The sequence below is a fragment of the Python bivittatus genome, unplaced genomic scaffold, assembly GCF_059951505.1.
Source record: "Python bivittatus isolate LINGU-HERP-01145 unplaced genomic scaffold, Pbiv_v1 ctg000610_np1212, whole genome shotgun sequence".
Lineage (NCBI taxonomy): Eukaryota > Metazoa > Chordata > Lepidosauria > Squamata > Pythonidae > Python > Python bivittatus.
Window position 1 is genome coordinate 47584961 of NW_028277088.1, and position 22136 is coordinate 47607096.

The 22136-nt window shown below is 39.3% G+C and overlaps 1 protein-coding gene across 3 annotated transcripts in view; it reads left to right on the plus strand.

Moving 5' to 3' along the window:
- ITGA9 (integrin subunit alpha 9) overlaps positions 1 to 22136 on the plus strand; it is a 228395-nt gene that overhangs the window by 120665 nt on the left and 85594 nt on the right. For all 3 annotated transcript variants that reach the window (XR_015797714.1, XM_088149934.1, XM_088149933.1), the window contains exons 17-18: positions 5049 to 5125; positions 20940 to 21090. Coding sequence is in view for 2 of the 3 variants with exons in the window: in XM_088149934.1 (XP_088006060.1) it covers positions 5049 to 5125; positions 20940 to 21090 (228 nt within the window). In the remaining variant the exon portion in view is untranslated. The remainder of the gene's footprint in view (positions 1 to 5048; positions 5126 to 20939; positions 21091 to 22136) is intronic.

The window sequence follows — 22136 nt, forward strand, 5'->3', positions numbered from 1 at the left end:
TTTCTTCACAATGCCTCCACCCCTTATGGCTACGTGACACGGTTGCAGAAGTGCTGTTGGTACTACTCCTAGATCAGAATTCAAGACACCGGCTGAATCCACTGATATCATTTTGCTAGGAAGACAGCAATCATCAGTGGAATAGATTCTTTTTCTCACCCTCCTGAACCTGTTCCAAAAGATTGTGGGACTCTGCAGCAGTTTGGGAGCACATACAGGGTAGTGAAAATAGGAGTAGAGTGAGGGGAAATTCTGTTGGATTAGCACTGGAAAGTAGCCCCATGTCTGCTCAGAAAGTAAGCCATATTAAGTCCAGTGGGAGTTGCTCATATACATCTTATAATATTTCCCCCTTCATTATTTATTACAGGATAATTCCCCTAATAAATGAATGAAGAAGTATATCTGCACCTTGTTATATAGATGCTGCAGCCTGGCCTCCTCAGTGCCTTTCAGCTTGTTCCTCCCCATTTAATATTTCATGGCAAATTTCTTCTGTGCTAAAATGTTAAGCATTAATTACAGCATGAATTATTAGATGGAGAATTTCCCAATCAGTGCCTCCTCCGGTATGACAGCAGTAAGGAAACTCACCATACATTAAAGAGAAGTCCCATGGGAAATAGAGTTTATAGTACGATGGGGAGAATAATTGAAGAAGTGGCCAGGGAGCAGATAGGCTCATGTGTAGACCAGCATGGTTTAATTCCAAAGAGTAATGCAACTTGAGGTAGGGAAGATAGTAATCAGTTTTACAGATACAGTGTTAGATCATGATCTTTTAGATCAGGGATGAACAATATGTAGTTTTGAGAAGTTGTTAAATGACAAGTCCTCTCTGTCCTTGTCAGCAGTGTTAGGGAGTGATGGCAATTGTAGTAGAATAACATATTGGCCACCCCTGTTTTAGACCATCTGTGGCAAGTGAGAATCATATGATTAAATGCTGTGCTTTGTTCAGTCAAAGAGCATCTCTGCTGTTCCCAATATGTCCCAAATATGAATCTTTCCTTTATTACAGGAAATGGCTTTCTCCTGCCCCTCTCTCTTTGTCTAATTAGACATATTTTCCTCCCTTCGGTTGGGTGGAATCTCTAATGCATTCAGACCCATCCACATCTACGTGCCAGGTTTTATGTGTTGGAATTCAGTGGCCAGGGTGAACCCCAAATTGGCACAGAATGGATGTTTTCCACGCCAGGAAATCTGAAAATGATCCCGCCCAGCATTATGATACAATACGATTGATCTGAGCTTTTGGCACTGGCTGTCCTTTAATGAACCAGGCAGTATGTGGGAGAGAAAAGAGGACTGACTTTGTTGGAATTAGTTTAGAGCTCAATTTTTAGTAGCTTTATTTCTACATATATTTGAAAGGCCTGTAATTATTTTACCTAACTAAATGGTCATAACTATGCTGCTATTATTATTTTTATATTGAATATCAGGGAAAACATTTCAAACATTTGCAGATTGTTCCCTTAAACAGCTGGAAGGCAGTGACCTTTTGCTTCCAAAGGGATTGGCTTCAGTCCCCTAGTTGGCAAACAGGAGTTTGCTCCTGGAAATTTGAACAGCCCACATCTCATAGATTGGGGGGGTGGGGTGGGGGTGGAAATGCTCAAAACTCTACTTCCCAAGATCATTGCTATATTATCTGGAGGAAAAATCCTTTCTGTTTCAAAATGCTGGGTCAAGGGCCACACTTGGATGTAAAGTGAAAGGCCAAGACCTCTGTTCCTCAAAGTGGTGGGTAGGGCCAGGATAAAAATCATTTATTTTCATTTACATATATAGTTAATTTAAATTGAACATAATGTATATGATGACTCTCCATTCATGCATTTAATTTTCTGCCCACTTGGAGAACCCCCAAAGCCTTTGGGAGATGTATTTAGCCCAGGAGTCTCAGGTTGTGTCCCTTTAGGCTAAAGCCGTGTTTCTCAAACTTGGAAACTTTAAGATGCTGGGAAATTCTGGGAATTGAAGTCAACTTTATGTTGCCAAGTTTGAGAAACACTGGTTTAAAGCCTTACAATCAGCTATGGTCTAAGCTTCTGGGGAAGTAGAAGACATTCTGTTTTCAGCATTTTCCTCCTCCAAAAGTTGATGAAAGGGGACTGCTGTTCTTTCTTTCCTTTAATTGTCTTGTTTTGAATTTTTTTTCAATGTTGCATCTCATCCCCTGTGCCTTTTAATACTGACATAGCTGCTGATTCTGGAAGTTTGGAGGAGAGTGTCATTAGCACCTTTATAAAACTTATTGCCCTTTTCATCCAGAATGGATGAATGATTCTCACTGAATGAATCCAGGAAATCTGTTAGGGCTGTGCATTCTTGTGTGAACATTACTTTGCTATATGTTAAAGCAGTATGACTTTTTTCAGTGTTTTGTGTGAGCCTAAAAAAAAGAAATCACAATTCACTCATTACAGTTAATGTAGCTCTTAAATCAATAGCATGCTACCTTAAACAAGTAATAAAAAATAAATTCCTATCATTGACTACTGTATGACTGTTCTTTTTATAGATTAAAGGTATTGACCAGTCATTGCGCAAGATCTCCAGACAAGAAGGCATTCCAAATTCATGCTTGGATATAATATATAGAATACATGCATATACTGTCAGCAAAGTTCAGAGCCATTAGATTTCACTTTTAAAGAAATGGTAGTTTCCTGTTATATCCTGACTTGATTAGTTTAAACTATGGTTAGCAAACAAGCTAGAATTATATATCACAGTTTGATCTAGGCTTGTTCATATATTTATATTAACAAGGCTTTCCCTGATCTTGGATGTCATAGGAAATTGATTAGTCTAAAGTGGAAGCAAATGTTTCTGATTGCCTCCTTGTCACACCAGAGGAACAAAATGAAGGGGAACTCATAAGTAATCTTGTATATATAGCAGGATGGGTAGTCCTCATTTAGCAACCACAATTGGGACTGGCAACTTGGTTAAGTGAAGCAGTCACTAAGTGAAACTGCACCTGTGCTAATGATCTTACCTCAGCTTTCCTTTGCTTTATAGACCTGCAAAGGTGGTAAATGCGAGGATTGGGTATAAAGTTACTTTTTCAGCACTGTTGTAACTCTGAACAGTCACTAAACGGGGCAGTCACTAAACAAGGACTACCTGTAAATTGTAATTTTGTATTGTATTTCAGAACACTCAGTACAAATTCACCAACATGACCCCCCCCCTCACATAATCAGGCTTCTTTAAAATAATGAGGTATTAGTCTAGATGTGTGATGGACTGGAATGGAGGAAGGGGGGGTGAAAACGGTGCTCTCATCTCCAGAGCAACACTCTGGAGATAAGCGGAGAAAGCTGGCGCATCCCTAAACATTCCAGAAGATAGTAGAGAGTTGTGCCTGGGAACTACTGGTCAGTCTGAAAAGATTCTGTAAATAAGCGCTAGCTAATAAACCTTGCTCATTGAACCTACACGGTCTCCAGGAGTTCCTTGGGCTAGGCCTGACAAGATGTGTGGGGTATCCTTTCATTTAGTGGATTAGGTCCACAATTATTATACCTTTCCTATATGTTTTGGTAGAGCTAGAAGAGAAACTGAAATAACTGTCCAGGAGGAGGAGGGATTTATCCTATGCTATAATTTTATCACTTAATCCTCCCCCTGCCCACTACTATAATGACTGGAGTATTGTGCTGGAATATTAGTTTTTGCTTGGAGTATTGTGTTTGCTAATAGCAATGGGAGAACTTGGCCCCCTAAAAATGAGGTCTGAAGTCTCAGAATAATACACCTAGTCTATTTCATGTACTATATGTATGTCCTGATTCCTTTCTATACAATAAAATAGAACTCTTCTCGTTTAGTTTGGCATTGATCCTCATACCAACCTGCTTAGGCTCAGAGATTGCAACTTCTCTTGTCCACCAACTCTCATGTTCAACAGCGTCTTTGAATTTGAAGCCCTTGATCCTGGGACTGGCCATTTCACAACATGGGCTCCCATTGATGTGGAATTAAATATTTTCCTGCAGTCAAAGGAATTTCACAGCTGTTCTTAGCCCCCCACCCCTTACACCAACATGCCTGTTTTCTTTAATAGCAAGAATCCTTTTTTACATTTATAGCTGCTAAGGAATTTGCTATCATTTTCCAGGACGTTCAGTGGAAATGTTCAGGAATGTTAATTAGTTGTCCTCAGTGAGATGGTATCAGGTACTTGAACTGGAATTCATGGGATTTTGTTAGAAGATTCTGTAAACAGCCCAGGGTTTATGTACAGTAAAAAAGCAACTGATCCTTTGCTTGGCAATGATGGAACATTGTGAAAAGCTCCTTTTTTGAGGAATGCTGAAGAATGGCATGTACAATAGATCAGAATTGATCCGTTCTAAAGGAATGCTTCTTTTTTGCTTCCTTTATGAACTACTTGTTTGGCATTGTAAGGTCTCCCCTTCTAGGCATTTTTAGAGCATATGTTAAAGTTAATTTACATTGAGTTTTTATATTTTAATATGGTGATGTCAGCAAAGATCGGCATTTTCAGTAGATTTTCACATGTTGAACTACACCTCAAACTACTTCCATCTAAATACTGTCTTAAGACTGTGATAACCTTCAGCGTGAAACTTTTCATTTCTTAGTCTTTTGCTTAGAGTCTCACTTAGCGAGATGTTGTTTTGCCCATTGTTTTGTAACATCTTAGTTGGGTCAAATACAGTATTATCTTAAGTTAAATTTTTTCTTAACATCAACAGGCCTTTTTTGTGTAGTTTTGGATACAGTTTTAAAATGCCAATGAGATATGATATGAAATAATTAGTGTTTATGATACTGAAAGCTGCTTTCTGTCAAATTAGATCTTTAGCCTGTCTGCCTTAATATTGTCCATGGTGATAGACAATAATTTCTGGCATTTCAGAAAGGTTTTTTTTCCATCATGCTTGGAGATGTTGGGGCAGACATCAGTCATTTTTTTCTTGTACTGGATAACCCTTTAAAAAGAGGAGAGTTAATCTAAATCTTTTTCCTACTCTACTATTATTATTTTGTTTTCTGACTTCTTATAGACTATTTTTGAAAGAAATTGTCAGTCCGATGACTGTGCTGCTGACCTGAAACTTCAGGGTAAACTCTTCCTATCCAGGTAAGTAGCCCTTTTTTCCATTAAAAAATGGCGTGGGTTGTCAGACATTAGGGTATGAAAAGAAAATTCACAGTTGGAAAGATTTATAGACATCTTGAGTGTAAACAGATAGGTAGTCATGTCAGGTTGAAGGTTACAGGTGAGTAAGCAAGAATGGTCAGAGACAAGAAATTCTTCAGAACTCTGGACAGATCCCAGCAAAGATGTAACTTGTTCTAACAAGGGCTGATTGGAAATTGAATTCTTGTTCAACTCTTGTAGACTCCGCTTCTTTGCTAGAAAAGTAAGATCCCTGAAGAGACCAGTCTGTAACCTGATAAGCAGATTTGGAAAGTTAGACTTTTGGCAAGGATGTTGATTCCTCCATGTAATCTGGCTCAGGAGTCTGCAGTCCCTAGCCCTTTTTCCTGACTTGGCCTGACATGAAAGGCTGACATGAAATTCATAGCATTCTAAAATGAATTGTCAGATTTTGTGCTCCCCTAATTTTGATATTTTTTCTTAAAGTTTTTCCATTTTTAGCTATTTGTATACTTGTATCATGCCATTTCCTTTCTTAAAATGGATTACAGATACTGATTCATTCTCCACTGGTTCCAAACATATCACCCAACTTTGCTTGCATTCAGTAACAGAACTGCTGAGGATGCCAGGCCCCATTCATAATATTGTGGTAATAACAATCAAATGTTAAAAGGTAGAGGATAGACATTGGTTAATGTGTTATTATTCAGGGAATTGGAATAGATGGTTTAAATGGTTCCTTTCCAATGTTCTGAATCTGTGTAGGGTGAATGCAGCAGAAAAAAACCCTACTGGCTATTAAAAAAATTAAGGCATGGAAAGTAAAGATGGGCAGGTGTTACCCTTAGGGCAAAACAGGCAGGTGACCCCTAGCAGTGCAGCTGGAGAGGAAATCCTGCCCTGTGGACTGTATAAATGTAACAGTACTCCATGTAGTGCCATGAGAAGCAGAACAGCTTCAGAGGCAGCATTAATGGAAAAAGCAGAGAGGTTGGAGTAACTGGATGCCTCTGCATTCCTTGTAGGGGAGAGGCAGAAAGATATTTGTGAATGGACTGAATGTTGGTTTATGAAAATGGGGTGTGTATGTGATCTTTGGATGGGAGAAGACGTGTTATAAATAATTACTAAAATGGGACAGCTTCAGGGGTGGATTTTCTTCCTCCCGTATATTTCACTTACTTATGCTTTCCCTGCCCTTGTCATTATAACCTGAATAAGATCTTTGTTCAGAACTGTTTCTGACTTTTCATAGTTGGCTTGGTGTCCAGTTGGCCTGAAAGTTTAGAAATATTTTAGGAATCTACCTGCCAGCTGTCATTCATTCACACAGCCTCCAAGCTGTGTGAAATTTCTCTCCCACTTTCATTACGAGTATAAATAATTGCATGACGAAAAAGAGAACTTCATTCTGAAACTGAAATTGGAAATCTTAATTGGGAGTAGTTCAAGCTCAGAAGTCCTGTCTTATTGTGGATCCTCAGTATAGCTCTAATGTATTTATGGTGTTATAAAGCATGTGGTTCACAATGAAAAGTAAGCACAATCCAGTCCTATTTATTTTAATGACTTTGGATACATCTGAAATGTGCGGTTAAGAAGGATAATTTTTATCTTATGTTTCTTCCATGCAGTGTTTATTTGTTTTATACAGATATTAGCATTTTAGTAATACTGGCAATTATTCTGGACCTGAGTTATTACCAATTCTGACCCATTTTTTTAAGCGGGGGGAGTGACTAGAGCTTGCTGCAAGACATTTTAATTTTCAGGTTTTTGTTATTAATCTATTGATAATAGTTGCAATGTGTTGCAACTGAAGAAATGTTTCTGTCTTTAAAATAGTGTAAATAGAACATTAAGTGAAGAGATCTGCTATAAGAGTATACACAAGCATGTAATCTGTGTTGGTGCTGTTGAAAAAAAATAGCATGGACTATGAGGCAAACTAGTTGAAGAGATGGAAGTAACTGATTTTTGGTTGGAGGCCATTGAGGTGAAATTGATTTTGCAGTGGAGAGGATACTCTTTGCATCTCATTAGATAGCTAATGTAGGCATGACCAGTGGAATTTTTCTTATCCTAAATCAGGGAATGGATCCATTTTCTTTTCTGAAGTACAACTGATTCATGAAAAATATCAGTCACTTGGCAGTGGGTAAAAATTGAGCCAAAAACAGGCAAAGTTTGCAGCATTTCCATCCAAGGCCCGACTAGGAATAGTGGTCACCCACCTGATTTGGTGTTCTTGTCGGAGCAGTGCCTATGTGATTTGGAACTGGTGGACCTATCTTTGGTCCCCTTGTCATGGTCAGATCATGACTTGGTTGCTATGGGCTTCCCTAGAGCCATACCCTTCCTCAAGGAGGCAGGACCTATTAGATCGGTCCACTCCCAGCGGCTGATGGACCCAGATGGGTTTCAGGGAGCTCGGGATTATAACTGATGATCTATTGCCCTAGTCGCCACCTGGAATAGGAGGGTGACTGAGATTTAAGACAGGATTGCACCCATGAAACCTCTCCTGACCCATGGACCTTATTGTGGAGGATGAGAGGGATGAAATGGATCAAGAGATGTCTAAAGCATTGCTGGTGGAAGACCAGCAAACTTGACTGAACATGGGTAAGAGCTGCTATTAATGCCTACCTCATGGCGATTTGTGTGGTGAAGTGAAAATACTTCTTCACACTAATTGCATCTGCAGACAATAGCCCAGTGGACCTCTTCAAAGTGATCCAATTCCTTCTGGGGAAGGAGGACGTAGAGGTTCACCTGCAGGAGCACGCTGAGGAATTTGCTGATTTTATGGAAGATAAAATCACTCAGATTCATTCCCAGTTGGATGTTGGCGTGGATGCTGGTCTAATGGAGATGCCTGGGGTAGGTTCTTGTGTAGTTATCTGGGAACAGTTTGACCCTGTTGCTCCTGAAGAAGTGGACAGGGTCCTAGGGAGTGTGAGCATGACCACTGTGTTTTAGATCTGTGTCCCTCTTGGTTGGTGAAAACCTCTAGAGAGGTGACGTGTGGGTGGAGACTGGCATTGGTTAATGCATCTCTGGAGGAGGGGGTGGTGACCCAGAGTGGGGGGCACTATGTTGTCCTGGTTCACTTCCTTCCTCTGAGGCTGTTCTCAGTCAGTGTTGTGGCCCTTGCTTTGTGGGGTTCTGAAAGGTTTGGTGCTTTCTGTGCTCCTGTTGAAGATCTACATGAAGCTGCTGAGTAAGACCATCCATCACCATGGGGTGAGATATCAGTATGCAGATGATATTGAGTTATTGTGATGGACTGGAATGGAGGTAGGGGGGTGAAAATGGTGCTCTCGTCTCCAACGCTCTGGAGATAAGCGGAGGAAGCTGGCGCATCCCTAAACATTCCAGAAGATAGTGAATAGCTGTGCCTGGGAACTAGTGGTCAGTCTGAGAAGATTTCTGTAAACAGGCGCTGGCTAATAAACCTTGCTGATTGAACCTGCATGGTCTCCAGGAGTTCCTTGGGCTAGGCCTGACAATTATACATCTCTGCCCATGGTGAGTTAAGTGATGCTGTGATCGCCCTTTCTTGGTGCCTGGAAACTCTTGAGGTTTGGATGGGGAACAACAGGTTGAAACTGAACCTTGGCAAGATGGAGTGGCTTTGGGTTCAGGCTCTTTGGTTTCAGGAAAATGACCATCTTTGGTCTTGGAAGGGGTTGCATTGCCCCAGACGGACCCAGTGCACAATCTGGGGTTCTCTGGACTTGTGACTCCTGCTCAAGGAGCAGGTGGCAGTTGTGGCCAGGAGGGCCTTTGCGCAGCTGTGAGTTGTGCACCGGTTACACCCATTCCTGGACCAACATGCCCTTCTCACAGTCATCCATGCCCTAGTCACCTCCTGTTTGAACTATTGTAACACATGGGGCTGCTCTTGAGGAGTATCCAGAAGCTTCAATTGGTTCAAAATGCGGCAGCCCACCAATTTTGCACAAGTCTAGATTTGCACATGTGTCAGCTCTTTTGTGGTAGCTGCATTGGTTGCCACTTTGCTTCCAGGTCCAACTCAAGGTGCTGGTTATCATCTTTAAAGCCTCATATGGCTTGGGGTCAAGTTATTTGAGGGACCACCTTTCCCCAGTTACATCTACCTGGCCTACCAGAGTGGGGAGGCAGGGTATGTTGTGGATCCCTTCAATGGGGGAGGTACATCTAGTGGGGCTGAAAAAAAGGGCCTTCTCCCTCACTATGGAATATCATTCCCACAGAGATAAGACTGGCCCCCACCTTGATGCTTTTCTGGAAGGCCCTGAAGACATGGTTTTTTCAGCGGGCCTTGGGATCCCAGGCTAATACAGAGCCAATCAAATGGTTAATCTGAGTGTGTTTGTTGTCACCAGAGGGGTGGGGTAGGGGTGGGTTTTATTGATTTTTGTATTATGGGTTTTAATTCTATAAGCCACCGAGTCACCATGTGTGAGTTGGGCGGCCATATAAATTTGTCTAGTAAATAAATAAATAAATAAATAAATAAATAAATAAATAAGCAAACTCCCTTCAGTTTATCGCCATCACATCATTCTTGTGAGGTAGGTTGGCCGATTGGTCCAAAGTACCCAATGAGATTCTGCAGCTAGGCTTGAACTGTGTTCCAAGTTCTGATCCAGCTTTCTAACTACTGCTGTCTCTGACCTGGATGAAACTTCTTTAAAAGAGCCAGAGCAATGTAGTGGTTAAGGTAGTAAACTAGGGCTGGGGAGATCCAGATTCAATCCACTCTCAGCCTTGGAAATTCACTGAGTGATTTTGGGCCAGTTACTCTCCTCAGCTCAACATATCTCACAAGGTTGTTGTCATGGGGGTTGCATGATGAAAGATCCCCATATAAATATCTTTGAACTGTTTTCCACTGGTGCCTCAATTTTATTGCTCTTTTATACAAGTCTTCCAGAGCAGTTTACTACTGTCACTTGTCCATTATGCTTATAATTTAAAGGGCATAATACATAGGGAAAGGGATTAACAAGGAATGAGGGGAAATTAGGGACTTTGAAAAATCCAGCTGGCAATAGTTGTAACAAAGGCAACATTATTAAAATGTAAAAAGAGAAATGATGGCAGTAATATCAGACCACTGTCAAAATCCATATGCCCAAATAACATGGTGGGTTTTTGTTCTGGAGAAAATGCAAACTGCTAATACTGATGCGTATTTCATTCTTAATGCTGCGCTTCCTTTATTGAGGAAGCCTGACCCAGTTTATAGCTGTGAATGGCCCTGTTGAATTGGATCTGTTTGATTTTATTCTCGACTGCAGCCTTCTCCAGTCTGGTGGTCTCCAGATGTACTGAATTCCAGTTTCCTATTATAGATGTTGGCGGTGGGTTGGTCAGAAGGCCTCCAGGTTTGGGGAGAGCCATTTTAGTCTAAACAGTACCTGCTTCTCCAGACAAGCAAATGACTGAAGCTTATTTCTACACAACAGAGAGCAAAAGGTAGCCGAGGCTCATTTTCCCACAAGAGAGGCCCCACAGAGGAAATGCAGTAATTACCTCCCCAGGGATCTCAAGTCAGGAGTTACAAGGGGGAAACATTTTTAGACTCTGGCAGGCAGAGACTTTAGCCTCAAGTCTCGAACAGTTAAAAAGTACTGTGTGCTATATAATAGCAGAGCATAATGACCCTTTCCTTGAATAAATGAGAGTGTTCTGAGTGCAAAACTATGAAGAAAACTATGAGGATGGGGGAACCCATTTGTTAAGATAAAAGATATCATAATGACCATTTTGACCACAGAGGCTGTTCCTCAGGTCACCCTGCCTGTGTTTTGATAAATGGCTTTGCTCTAGGGTGAAATGCTGTTCTGCCAGAATGTCTGGTTGAAAAATGGACTGGTGCGCTGTTTCTGCAAACTCCAGAACTGTGTAATTCAGACACGATGTTCAAAGAATGGTTGGTATGAATATGTGCATATAAGGCCATGTGTCTTTTTTACCTTTATAATCGAACATATCTTTCTAACAAATCCAGGTTTTCTCCTAACAGTACTTAGTGAGTCAATTGGGATATTTAGAATAAGATACATAGAACATACAGTTAGTAACTTAATGTTTGATCTCTAACTAAGAACAGTTTCTACCATCTTTTGAATTAATTATATATAACTCGCTGGGAGAAAGAATGAACTGTGAGTAAACTGACCTAGGGAAGAATCCAATGGAAGAATATGTAAATAAATACCCTATTGTACAAGATGTCTAAAATTTCCCAAAAAGATAAAAATGCTTTCAACCCTTACTAAGTTCACTGAGTTCTCATTCTATCTGTTGCAAAGTCAAGTGACTGAATCTGGTTACCTTTTGAAAAAAAAATCATCCACATGTTCTGTAAAATATTTGTTAAGAATGTCACATACAGAAATCCTAACAAAGTTTTAAAAAATGTGAGAGGAGTATGGTTAAAATTGGGATTATGCACAAATTGGTTGCTTCAAGCTTACTGTCTCTTTTCAATTTTTTTTTATTTATAAACCTTTCTAGAAATCACATTCAGCATTTGATCATGTTCTGTAATAATTCACCCTTTAAGGTGGCACCGCTCAAGGAAAATAAAACAAATGGGCCCTAGGGAAATGCTACAAGTCCCAGGCTTTGAATAATAGGCATTCTATCCCTGTAATGTAAGATTTATCTGGAGGAAGTTTCAGATCTTTAAAACAGTCCTGGCTCAGCTGATACTGCACAGGTTATCCTATCTGATGAAAGCCAGAACACTGTAACTGCACAATTGTGTTTGGTTGGTGGTAATATAAATGTGACCCAATAGATTTAATTTTAAGCATCTGCCTAAACTTAGTTTACTAACTTTGCATGCAGTCCTCTTCTAGGAAAACTGCATGAGATTTTTTTTGTTCACCTACTGAGCTGAAAGAGAAGGATTGCTATTTGAGAATTCTTAAGAAGCAGTTCTTTGTTATAGGTCAGTGTTGTCCAAACTTGGCCACTTGAAGTCCATGAGTAGACTTCAACTCCCAGAATTCCCCAGCCAGCCATGAAGCCCACTCATCTTAAAGTGGCCAAGTTTGGACAACACTGCTATAGGTGTTGCCTTTCGTCTGTTGTATTCTTGACATAGCTCACTTGCTACTAGGCAGCAAATTCTTTATTATAATCAGCAATAAACTTTCTGGGCTTGTATTCAAAGATCATCATCTGTTCTTGACTGGCATACAGCTTGATCTCTTCTACCATTTCTGTTTTTCCCAACTGATGTCCTAATCTGTTTTATATTTTGTTTCTACACAGAAGTAGGCAAAACTCACCCCATGTGAATAGGCTTGGTTTTTCCAAGATTTGGAGAAAATTCTTAGGAAATGAAAGTTTATAATCCTTAAAAACATTCTTCTGCCATTGACATCTTACTTTCTCTTACACAAATTTAGATGGTATCTGGGAATGGAAGTGGGGTTGGGAGAGTGATATTTGGGAGAATTATCAAAGCCCATAGCCCCTGCCTTGATTTTCTTGAAACTGTACCTGACATGATAGAAATCTGGAATTATCTTTTTTGAAATAAATAAAATACTGTCATTAATGAGTCTAAAAGAATAAAAGTTATATTTCCCTGGATCTTCAGTGTAGACTCCAAAACCTGTTCAGAAATATTTCATGGAGAGAACTTGTTCTGTTTAATTTTTTGCTTACCAAAGTTGTCATTTGAAAGGACAACTTAAATGAGTTTTTAGGGTCAGCCTAAAATTCCCTCCCCACCTCCCCACCCACCCCCAAAAGGGCAATTTACTAAATGTATGCAAAATGACAGGCAAAAGGAAGGAACCTGGTAGGTAAGATTATTAGTCTCAGCAGGCTGAGGCCAAGAACCATTGGCCTCAATTTTAATAGTTATTATTATCCCAGACATTTCGTGACTTCTTCAGTCCAGTTGCTAAAGGGGAAAAAATTCTTTTATTGAAATTAATTGTAGACAATTTACATTATGTTCTAAAATGTTTATTTCTGAACATTTTATTTTGAAGAAGAGGTGTTCCATGGTGTCTAAGAGAGTATGAATCAGGGAACTGTAGTTTGAATTAATCTTTACAATGAATTTACTAGATAAACTTAACCTGTTTCTCAACCTTGTACCTATAGTGTGGAGATAATACTAAACTACTTTATAGGGCTATTGTAAACAGTGCTGAGAACATTTTAAAATGTTGTGTAAATACTCAGGATAGGGTTTGAAGCAATGAGTATATTGTAATTATTCTTTAAGCATGTAGGTAAACTATTAATCTGGTCAATTCCAATCTCTTTTTGCAAAAACCAATTTAAAAGTCTGTACAGATAACCAACTTGATGGAGATTTAGTATAGCCAAAGCAGAACTGAAGACTTGATAAATTATTGTGATTAAATAACTCAAGTTTACAGTGAGGTTAAGTATAACCTGATGATTAAAATATTTGAAAATATTAATATTAAAATATTGAAATGCATTTTATATTTATTAAATTTAAATAATATTTAACATTTCATAGATTTAAAATATTAAAATGCCACATTTTATGTTACCTCAGATTGAATTCTCAGATTAGTCATGTGTAATTTTAAGTCTAAGTATTTTATGTATTTGTAGCAGCTTTCATTGAAGATTATTGTCCTAACTGAGTGGAGTTGAGGTTGCAGAAGAGGAAAATTCCCAGGATGGAGTGAGCTAGGTCATGAGGGTATAGATAATATCCAAGCACTTAAAGCCAGTTATAAGGGCAGAGGCTCAACACCCTTTTCTCCTAGAGGCAAGGCACTGAGCAGAATCCAACTCCAAAGCAAATTTCAGGGCTCGATAAGCAGAGCTTCAGTCCTGCAGAAAAGGGATAAGGTCAAACAAGGCATGACAGTGGTTTAGAGAAGTGAATTTTCTTACCCTCTGGAAATTAAATTTTACAAACCTTTTGGCCTCTTTAATCTCATTAGACTTTGGCTGGATACAGTCAGTTTCTCTTTGCAACCATAAGAGTTAGACGTTTGCATTTTCAACAATGAAAGCGATGATGCTTCAAGTGACACAAAGTAGCTTTTCTGCCCTTCCGCAAATCGCAGCGTACAAAGAGTGCTTCCTTTTGTAATTGCAACAGAGAATAATGGTTGGATCTGCATTATATCATGTCAAAAGTTCCTATGGCTTTTGAATGCATTTGTATATAAAGAATAAACAGATTATAGTATCCTGAAGCTCAAGTTGCCTATTGGTTATGCCGGTGGAGGTTTTGAAATATAATCTGTTATTGGAAGCTATGAAAAACACAAGGAAACATTTCATGACATCAATACTGTGAGTTTTTTTTTTCTTTTTTCCTCTGCTTTGGTAGCTTATCCACACATTATTTTAATATTCATGTGAGATCTATCTTCCTTGCAACATCTGTCTAATAAACAGAGAGGATTGATGGAGTCTTCCTGTGAAGTGTCATAGAAATGGCTACAAATTATGTGAACCAAGGATACAAAAACCCTACCAGGACTTACTGGAAAGCAACTGGTTTGATTTTACTTGGTCAAAAGCTTTCTGGCTTCTTTTCTTGAATGATGAGTCTGCAAGACAAAAATAAAATCAGCAGGGGAGAGCTGATTTGAAGGTGCAATCGTGTATAAACTTTCATAAACCCACCATACTTTTTCCTAGTGGTTGAATTATTATCAAAAGCAATTAGTTGGATTTTGAGGTGGTAAAACAGGACTCGTACGGACCAGCCAGTTCATCTCACCAAATGAGATTTGTTTATTTGGTAAATTGCCCTTTAGGATACTTACTAACATAAGGCAATTTATAATAATCATTATTTACTACAAGTCATTAAAACAATCACATTACAATGTGTAATAGAAAACCATATACAATAAAAGCTATTAAGTGGGTATTAAAATAGTACCAGTAGTCCTCAGTGAACAACAGCAATTGTGATTGGAATTTCCATTGCTAAGCAATGCGGTCATAAGGTGCGACATCACATGACTGCATCGCTTGGTGATGGCAATTCCGCACTCCCTCTGGCTGTCATTAACTGAGTCCCAGGCAGCTTGCAAGCAGGCTGGCAGGCAAGGCATGATGCGAGACACAGTGTGATCTGGGGATGGCTGTTGCTGGGCGGGGGAGAGTGCACAGATGGCTGGAACTTTGAGGACCAGTCGTAAGTACCACTCATTCAGCATCTTTGACCAAATGGTTACTGAACAAGTGGTTGTTAAAAGGAGGACTACCTGTAAATGACCACAGTGTAACTAAGTGCAAAGTAATACACAGCAGGCAAATAAAAATCCTTACATCACATACAAAAAGCTGATGAAAACTTGACTAGGAAGGGTTACAGCAGGCACCTTGATTACAATGTTAATATAGTATGTGCCTGTTTTTAAAGGGGCCTCTCTGCTTGCTTTTGAATGAAACAGTAACAGAAGGAGAACAGCATGCTCTATATTCAGTTCAGTCCTAGGTTTTTAACTGATTGGAGACTGCCAACAGCTACGGGTGATTCTTCAGTATATGAGTTCTGCATGATGAAGATCTGTTGGGATTACTTACAGTGCATTTGGAAAGTATTCAGACCCCCTTCACTTTTTTCAATTTTGTTATGTTGCAGCCTGATACTTCAATTGTTCAAATTCATTTTTTTTCTCATTAATCTATACTCAGTACCCCATAATGAGAAAGTGAAACCAGAATTTTAGAAATGTCTGTAAATTTATTAATAAGGAAAAACTGAAATATCACATTGGCATAAGTATTCAGACCCTTTACTCAGTACTTTTTTTGAAGCACCTTTGGCAGCAATTACAGCCTCAAGTCTTTTCCAGTATGACGTGACAAGCTTTGCACACCTGGATTGGGGGATTTTCTGCCATTCTTCTTTGCAAATCCTCTCAAGTTCAATCAGGTTGGATGGGGGCCGCTGGTGGACAGCCATTTTCAGGTCTCTCCAGAGATGTTCAATAGGGTTCAAGTGAGGGCTCTGACTGAGCCACTCTAGGACATTCACAGAGTTGTCCCTAAGCAATTCCTGTGTTGTCTTGGTTGTGTGCTTAGGATTGTCATGTTGGAAGGTGAACCTTTGGCTCACTCTGAGGTCCTGAGCGCTGTGGAAGAGGTTTTCATTGAGGATATCTCTGTATTTTGCTCCATTCAGCTTTCCCTCAACCCTGACCAGTCTCCCAGTCCCTGCTGCTGAAAAACACCCCCACAGCATGATGCTGCCACCACCATGCTTCACTGTTGGGATGGTATTGGGCAGGTGAGGAGAGGTGCCTGGTTTCCTCCAGACATAATGTTTAGAACTGAGGCCAAACAGTTCAATTTTGGTTTCATCAGACCAGAGAATCTTATTCCTCACAGTCTGAGAGTCCTTCAGGTGCTTTTTTGCAAACTCCAAGCGGGCTTTCATGTGTTTTCCACTGAGGAGAGGCTTCCATCTAGCCACTCTGCCATAAAGCCCAGATCGGTGGAGGGATGCAGTGATGATTGTCCTTCTGGAACTTTGTCCCATCTCCACACAGGATCTCTGGAGCTCAGTCAAAGTGACCATCGGGTTCTTGGTCACCTCTCTTACTGAGGCTCTTCTCCCCCGATTGCTCAGTTTGGCTGGGCAACCAGCTCTTGAAAGAATCCTGGTTGTGCCAAACTTCTTCCATTTGAGAATTACGGAGGCCACTGTGCTCTTGGGAACCTTCAGTGCAGCAGAAATTTTTTTGTAACCTTCCTCAGATCTGTGCCTTGCAATAATCCTGTCTCTGAGCTCTTCAGGCAGTTCCTTTGACCTCATGGCTTTTGCTTTGGTACAGTAGGCATTGTCAGCTGTGAGGCCTTCTATAGAGAGGTGTGTGCCTTTCCAAATCATGTCCAGTCAATTTAATTTATCACAGGTGGACTCCTGTCAGGGTGTAGAAACAGCTCAGCAACAATCGAGAGAAATGGGAGGCACCTGAGCTAAATTTCAAGTGTGGTTGCAAAGGGTCTGAATACTTATGCCAATGTGATATTTCAGTTTTTCCTTTTTAATAAATTTACAGACATTTCTAAAATTCTGTTTTCACTTTGTTATTATGGGGTACTGAGTGTGGATTAATGAGAAAAACAAATGAATTTGAATGATTGTAGTATCAGGCTGCAACATAACAAAATTGATATATAACCATGCAGTGTTGCACGTGTTGAAGGTTGGAATGAAAAGTCCCCTTGTAAAAGCAGTAAAACTGCATATTTAGATAAAAAAAGGAATTTATTGGGAAAAGGAAAATACAAAGAAAATACAGAAAAGTAACCTTCACACACATAGGATTCCAGATAAAGCCAGTATAGTTAATCTAGCTAAACCAGTTACTTCCTATAATATAGGAAACAGTTGCTTCCTATAATAAACTCTTGGGTTTTAGCATATATTACTTGCAGACAGGATAAATGGAAAGAGATAATTTGGATGTTCAGTGGTAGTCTCTCTTTTCTGCTTCTTGTTTCCTCCAAAGCATTTAAACCTAGTTTTATAGAATGTGGAGGATAAGTGAAAGATCGCCTCTTTTGGGGAGAATGATGTTGGTTTGTCCAATTAAGGAAAATGCTCCATCTAGGATATTCTGGGGCCAGTTAGTAAATGAAGACCTATTTATGGGTTAAATCCACCTTTCTAAGGACCCTTGATGTAATAGTAAAGGTGCAGTCTGGTTTCCATCAGTTCTGCCTTCCTGGGATTATACCAGGAAGGCCCTTTGGGGAAACAAAAGCTGAATTCATCCATTCTGGCTTCTCAGTGTGGCATCAGTTTATCAAATGCTTTAGGGCAAAAGAAGGGGCTTGTCACAAAGTCCCAATTCTTTACAGTACATTCTAGTAACATCTTCTGGGCAAAGTTAACATAAACACATTTCACATTCTCCCAGGGCAAACCAGAATGATCACATGAATCTGCCTTCACATAAATGTGCAGTACACTAACCGCATCACTGCTAATGGTTTAGTGAAACTAAAATGTACTGTGTTCCACCTCTCCCTTGAACTGCTTGCTCATTGCTTCCTCAGGCATGATTTCTGTGTGCTGAAGAAACATGGCTCAAGTTCTTTTCTGAACATTTGAATAATGACAACCCCACTGATTTAATGTGCTAAGGAAGGATGGTACCACACTGGTGTTTGCCATTCATACGTCATTGTTGGCAGTCCATATCCAGCAACATCATGGCCCAGAGCAGCAAACTGGGCTCAATAATTCCCTTGCAAATTGGAGAGTCTTTTTCCTAATCCATTCCTTACTGATTTATTCCAGATGTCCAGAGATTTAAAGACTCAGGAAACTGCTCTCTTTCAAGAAGAGCCCTAAACTTGCCTCTTGTTGCTGTGGTCTTATGGACTTGAAATTCTCTGAGCCTCAGATGAATGAAGTTTTCAGTGAAGGATCCAAATGCTATGAATTTAATCTTGGTTCCTTCAAGTTGGACATTAGTTTCTGTTTTTTGATCAATTAGGCCCTTTTTCCTCTTTGGTGGTAGACTATGTGCTTTACTTTGACAACTTAAATACATTCATTATCTTTGTTTTTTCTGTTTTGTTTTGTTTTTATTACAAGAAACTAGCAGCTGCAGATACCGGCCCACAGTGCTTATGCATTGTTACCTTGGTGAAATATAAATGCATAGTTTCAGGGTTACCGTATTATTTAAATGTTTGAAAAAAGTTGTACCTTTGCCTGAATTCATTAATCAAACAGCATGAAAGATTTAAATCATGTTAACTGGGTCTTCTCAGGATACTGAAGAGCTGTATCAAAACTTCTTATCAAGGTTTTAGTCATTTTTAATGACATTATGGTTCAAAGCCGGTGCTTTGAATGGTCTTGGAAGCCAGTAAGCAAAATAGAGCCTGTTATGTTGTTATGTGTGAATGGCAGCTAAGAAGGAGGTTCTTCTGCAGTTTCAGAGTGACCTTCGTAAGCAACCCCCTGCAGACCACATTGCAGTAATCTACATGAGAGGTGACAAATTCATGAACCACTGTTCAACCTGGTCTGTCAACTCCAGGTAGAACCTACAGTAACTATCCAGCCTGCAGATCCCATGTGGGAGTGCTGAGGGTTCCTCTCCTCTGTGAGGTTCATTAGAGAACTATAAACCCATATTTTTCAGCTGTGACTCCAACCCTCTGGGATAGCTTGACCCTTGGGGATCTGCATGGTACTCTGCCTCCTAATATTTAGGAAGCATGTGAAAAATAGCTGTTTCAAAGAGCTTTTAATATCATAGTCCCTGGGATAATAATTGTAGGATGAGGAGAATTAGAGTTTCAGTAATAGTTTTAATATAATTAGCTTTTGTTGCATTGTTTCTTGGAATGGTTTTGCAAACTGCCATGGTTTTGTATTATATGGTCAACTGCCATGAGTCCTTAAGGAATGTGGTGGAATAGAAATAGAGTAAGCAAGCAAACAAATAAATAAATGACATCTCACTTTCAATTTGCTGCTTTAAAAGTGTCTCACCATAGATAATGTAGAAGATTTTAGAGAACTTCTTTTCCTTAGACTATAGTACCGGCAGGCATATTTAATTGTTTCAGCAGGGTTGGCCCTAGGCAGTTTGGTGCTTATTGTCAGACATTTCACAGAATTATTTGGGCAACTCAGGCATAAGATGGGAATAAAAGCACAACGCTAATAAAATGGTATTAAATTTGTATCGCTATAGTACTACATTCTTGTTGAATTGATCCATTTTCTGATCTTGTTTGATATCCCAAATCAGCTGCCTACAGAAGCTGCTTTACTTGGCTGAATGGAAGGGCCAGCCTATCTTTTGCTATTATGAGCTGTTCTGGAGGCAATATTACATAAAGGGCAGCTTATGAATTTTTCAAGTAGATAAATAAATCTATTTAAGAATCCCATCAAAAGTATTAGAGGGCATGTTGGAGTGAAGAAGCCATAGGGTGCACAATCTTTGTTCTCTCTCCCACTTACTCCAAATATTTTGCAAGCTGCATTATTTTCAAGAGGCTCTATGTACTTATAAGATAACAGACTCTAATTGAGAATTTTTAAGCAATTAGACCTGGGACATGTACAGTTTTCAAGAGGGTCAGCCCTACCACTAGGTGGAACCAATCTATGGAATGGAACAATTACCTGTGGGACAGGCTACCAGGAAGATTAGTCACGGGGGCTGAGATACAGCACATGTGGACTGTTTTGTGGCTGCAGGCAAAACCCAAGTGCCTTGGTAACATTATGCTTGTTTATTAATTATATTTCTATAAATATAAAAGGTAAACACATCTCTCAGCTTTGGGATGAAGATCTGAATGATCACTGTACATGTTATACATTTCACTTACAAATGATTTGCATCTTACATGACCAGTTTCTGCACTTACATTTATGATATCCTTATGACTGATCTTATCTAACAGGCTGCTGTCAATATAAGAAGTGTGACTGTGAAAAAAAGAGGTAGAATCCTTTCAGGGAGTTTCTTGTAATATGTACTTTCTTCCTCGAAACAAAACAAAACAAAACAAAAAAATCACTGTGGCATTATTGCATTCTGTCCTCATTTGAATGAAATAAGATCTCTGATCTGCAGAGTGTCCTGAAATAATACTTTTGGCTTAGTCCATGGTGATGATCTAGGAGGAGAGCCAGCACATCCTTCTTTTGTTTCCATTTGTCATCTGGTAACAGAAGAGTTTCTTTGGCTCATATTTCATACAGATTTTTCCACTGTGAATTAAAAAAGAAGAAGAATGAATAGCCAGGTGTTAACTTGCTGTTCTTTTTCTGCAGTGTTGATGACAGGGCTCCTTATCTGGCTTTGGGGGCTGTGAAGAACATCTCACTGAACATCACCATCTCTAACATTGGGGATGACGCTTATGATACAAACATCGCTTTCAACTTTTCCAAAGAGCTTTTCTTTATCAAAATGTGGCAAAAGGTAGGCACAATTAGCAAATCAGACAGGCAAGTTAATCATTTTTGTTGTTATTCTGAAGTCATTGAAATTGGTATTCACCACTTGCATTCATAGCAGGGGAGCCCAAATCCCCTATTTATTTTGATTGATTTTTTTCCCTCTAAATTTGAATGAACCCTCCTAAACAGAAAGAAGCTTTGTTTAGTTTCTGAACCATTTTGAATGAAGTGTTTTGTTGTGAAAGTGAAAAACATAGTATAACTGAGTTGTCTGGTTGCTTGTAAAAGTTATTTTATGTTAATAATATTATGGAAATTGGTCAAATGTAGGCAGTAACCCCAAAAGTCTTCCCATATTGTACCTTAGTTATCCAGAATTCCTGATTTAAGATGCATTCACACAGAAGTAAAACATTGATCAGCATAATAGTGATTAAGTACCAGCTAAAAGACCTTCTTTCCTTCCTTCCTTCCTTCCTTCCTTCCTTCCTTCCTTCCTTCCTTCCTTCCTTCCTTCCTTCCTTCCTTCCTACCTACCTACCTACCTACCTACCTACCTACCTACCTACCTACAACAGTTTGCTCAGAATTACAAAACAAGTATCTCAACACAAGTTCCACCCTTTACAGTGTCACAATGTTTATACAAAAGGATTGGAGCTTGTATCATTATGGTCTAACATTTGTTTTGTTATTTGCCACACTGTAGACACCTCTGCTTCTCTCTTCTCTCCTTCTTGTATCCTAACTCCTCCTCCCATTATGATGGTCTGGTTTAATATCTCCCTTTCTCTCTCTCTTTCTAGCAAGAAATAATTGCCAATAAAAACAGTGGCTCCAGGAATGCTTGCACAAATTAAATGTTGAAAAATCTTTACTAGCATATTTGAAATCCATCAGGAGAATTTTTTTTAGATTTTCTGCTTTCAGTTTTTCCAAGGAAACTTGAAAGCATGATTTGTACGATATATTTTAAATATAGTAATTTAATTTAGGGAATGCAAATTTTATTTTGTATCCTCTTAGCTTCCATATAACTCTGTTTCCTATATTTAGGATGTGGCCATC